Source organism: Mytilus edulis, chromosome 2 (assembly GCF_963676685.1).
Source record: "Mytilus edulis chromosome 2, xbMytEdul2.2, whole genome shotgun sequence".
NCBI lineage: Eukaryota > Metazoa > Mollusca > Bivalvia > Mytilida > Mytilidae > Mytilus > Mytilus edulis.
The window spans coordinates 49,870,815-49,873,281 of NC_092345.1; the positions used below are offsets into that span (position 1 = coordinate 49,870,815).

Genomic DNA, 2,467 nt, shown 5'->3' on the forward strand with positions numbered 1-2,467 from the left:
TACATACTGAAGTCGTCATTATTGAGAGCCAAAATATCATCCAAATATCTAAAAGTATTATTAAATTTGTTTATCAGATGTTGTTTCGATGGGTCTTTGCTTATTTTTGTCATAAATTGTAACTCATAACGATGTTCATTTGAAATCGCCAGAAGATTTTGCAGATTCGACTCAGACAATTGTGGTGAAAACTTGAGAGCGATCTCATATCTGTTTATGTTACTCTCCAGCATTCACTTCCATTCAGAAGGACAGATTTAACATTACTGTTATATTGTTATATATCCTGATCTTTGTTTTCCTGTTGTATTGTTTGGACTTCCTAATGGGTCGTAGTCTTTGAAATGCAGATCTTGCCTTGGCTAGCCTACTTTTAATATCTTTTTGTGTCGGATCTTCTGTACTAACCACAGTTCCTAGATAAGTAAATTTATCTACTTGTTGGATTTCTGTGCCCTCAGCTTTTAGTCTCAAGTTGGATGTTGTGTGAAGTCGCATTTCTTGGGTCTTTTTTGCGTTTAATTCTAGTCCAATTTGGCTTGCAAAATGGCTGAGTCGATCTGTCTTTTCCTGCATATGTTCTTGTTTTGAAAACTTAGCATAAGTTAGAATGATAATCACAGCAGACTGTAGATAATAACAACTATGTGCCAACAAAGCAAACAGTCAAACACAATAAAAATAAAAATGTGCATGCACGGCAAGGGCATGAGCTTTTTTCGTATCCCATGTTTGTATCATTTTTCAAATTGTTCAAAGGTTGACAAGCTTTCGTTTGTGCAGTTATGGTACGTGAATACAAGTTGAATATTTGATGATTATATTCTCGAAATAGATCTTTTACGATTTCGAGAAAGAAACATGCCATTCCAAGTCTAAGTCTGTATTTTGTTTGAACTCTATATGGACTGCGTTCTGACGTCGCACCAATGATTTTGGATTAGCTAAATATCATCGTAAAGGATCGTAAGATATAGTCACAGAAAAAATAACGTCTAAACAAGTCACAACTCTACGACAGATCCACCCATCAGCACTACAATGTTAAATGATCTTAAATCAGCAATTTTGCGGAAGAAAATTTTTAATCTTCGGCCCTTTGCCCCTCGTCGGGATTCGAACTCATGCTATTGGGATATCGAGACAACACCGGCTGCTCTGTGTCCAGCACTCTAGACCACTCGGGCACCTAGAGTGAAATAAAAATTCAGCTTTCGGTGGCCTTGTGTTACCTTTCCTCGTCAGTACAATTTAGAGTTGTAACACAGTACATGAAATGAAAAGCATGAAGATCGAATTGATTGCAGATCGAAAAGGATCGTAAGATACAGTAACACATAATAATTAAGTATGTCTAAACTATGACGTTTTGTCTAGAAGTTAAAAAACAGTGCATGTCCTAAAATCGGATCGGATAGCCCATCACGTAATTGTTTAACAGTCAGATTATTCTTAATTTAATTTATAAAGTATTTTATTTGAAAATTCAATATTTTCATTTCTAATTTGAACCACGATTTCAAATCACGACCTTTAAATATAAAGAAACCTTGCCACTATGTATTGAACGGCCCGCATCGAAAGAGAAAACAATTATATGACGTTACATAAGTACATTAAAACGTAGGCAAAATACCCCATCTTTGACGTCAGATTTGATTATTTTCTGTTTTGATTTCAGATTTGTTCAATAAGATATAAATCAGATATTAACACTTATCTTTTGATTAAAAGCCTGTTTTTAAATAGAATAAAATGTTATAATTGTCAATAAGAAGATTTTGTGAATTTAATACGTTAAGTAAACGTGTATCTCTAGTATTTTAACAACTTTCAAGCCAAAAGAATTCTAGTCTTTAATCGGTAGTCTTCTTCAAAGTTCAGGCGAAATTTCTTGCAGGAGACTGACTCGAAATCTATAATTTAGTGTTGCCAATAGATAAACGCATTTTTTTAGAAGACATTTTAAAAATTGAGAGTTTAAATCATAATCAGTTTTAAATCCGAATAAAGTGTTTCGAACGATTAAAGTGCAACTATACAGGACATTCAAAGATGGCAAATAAATCGACTATATTCCTGTCTGCTACATCAGTATTACTTATTGTTTACGTTTCTTTGTTTAGTGTACTTCAACATTCAGGTAAGACTTAAAGTAGATATTAAGAATATACATAATAAGACTATAAAAAAAAAGGAAATAGCATGACACCAATCGGATCACTACCGGTGTTATATAACCATTCTTCCCCATAGCAGTTTTTCCCCATGGAAATTTTGGATCATTGTCATTCTTTACCCGCGGAAATTTGACAATACGTATACATATTGTCACTTTTCACCAATGCCAATCTTACCCCCATAGAATAGATTTCACTATATTTATATCAGTCTGAGAATTAAACCCAACAGAGTTAGAATTAGCTAGATTTTTATGCTGACAAATATTTTTTATCAATGTCGACAT

General features: G+C 33.5%; 1 protein-coding gene across 1 annotated transcript; it reads right to left on the reverse strand.

Moving 5' to 3' along the window:
• Positions 1-243: 243 nt before the first annotated feature.
• On the reverse strand, positions 244-2,467 carry LOC139510891 (uncharacterized). Its single transcript, XM_071297436.1, has 2 exons — positions 2,358-2,467; positions 244-643 (listed from the first exon to the last, which is right to left on the reverse strand). Exons 1-2 carry the CDS (start codon positions 2,465-2,467, stop codon positions 244-246), a joined length of 510 nt encoding a protein of 169 aa, XP_071153537.1.

Excerpts from the sequence above, each read along its gene's own strand:
- LOC139510891 (XM_071297436.1), bottom strand. The coding sequence starts at position 2,467 with ATGTCGACATTGATAAAAAATATTTGTCAGCATAAAAATCTAGCTAAT. Across the intron at positions 644-2,357 it reads GTGAAATCTATTCTATGGGG|TTGTTATTATCTACAGTCTG; the intron begins GTAAGATTGGCA and ends GTTGGCACATAG.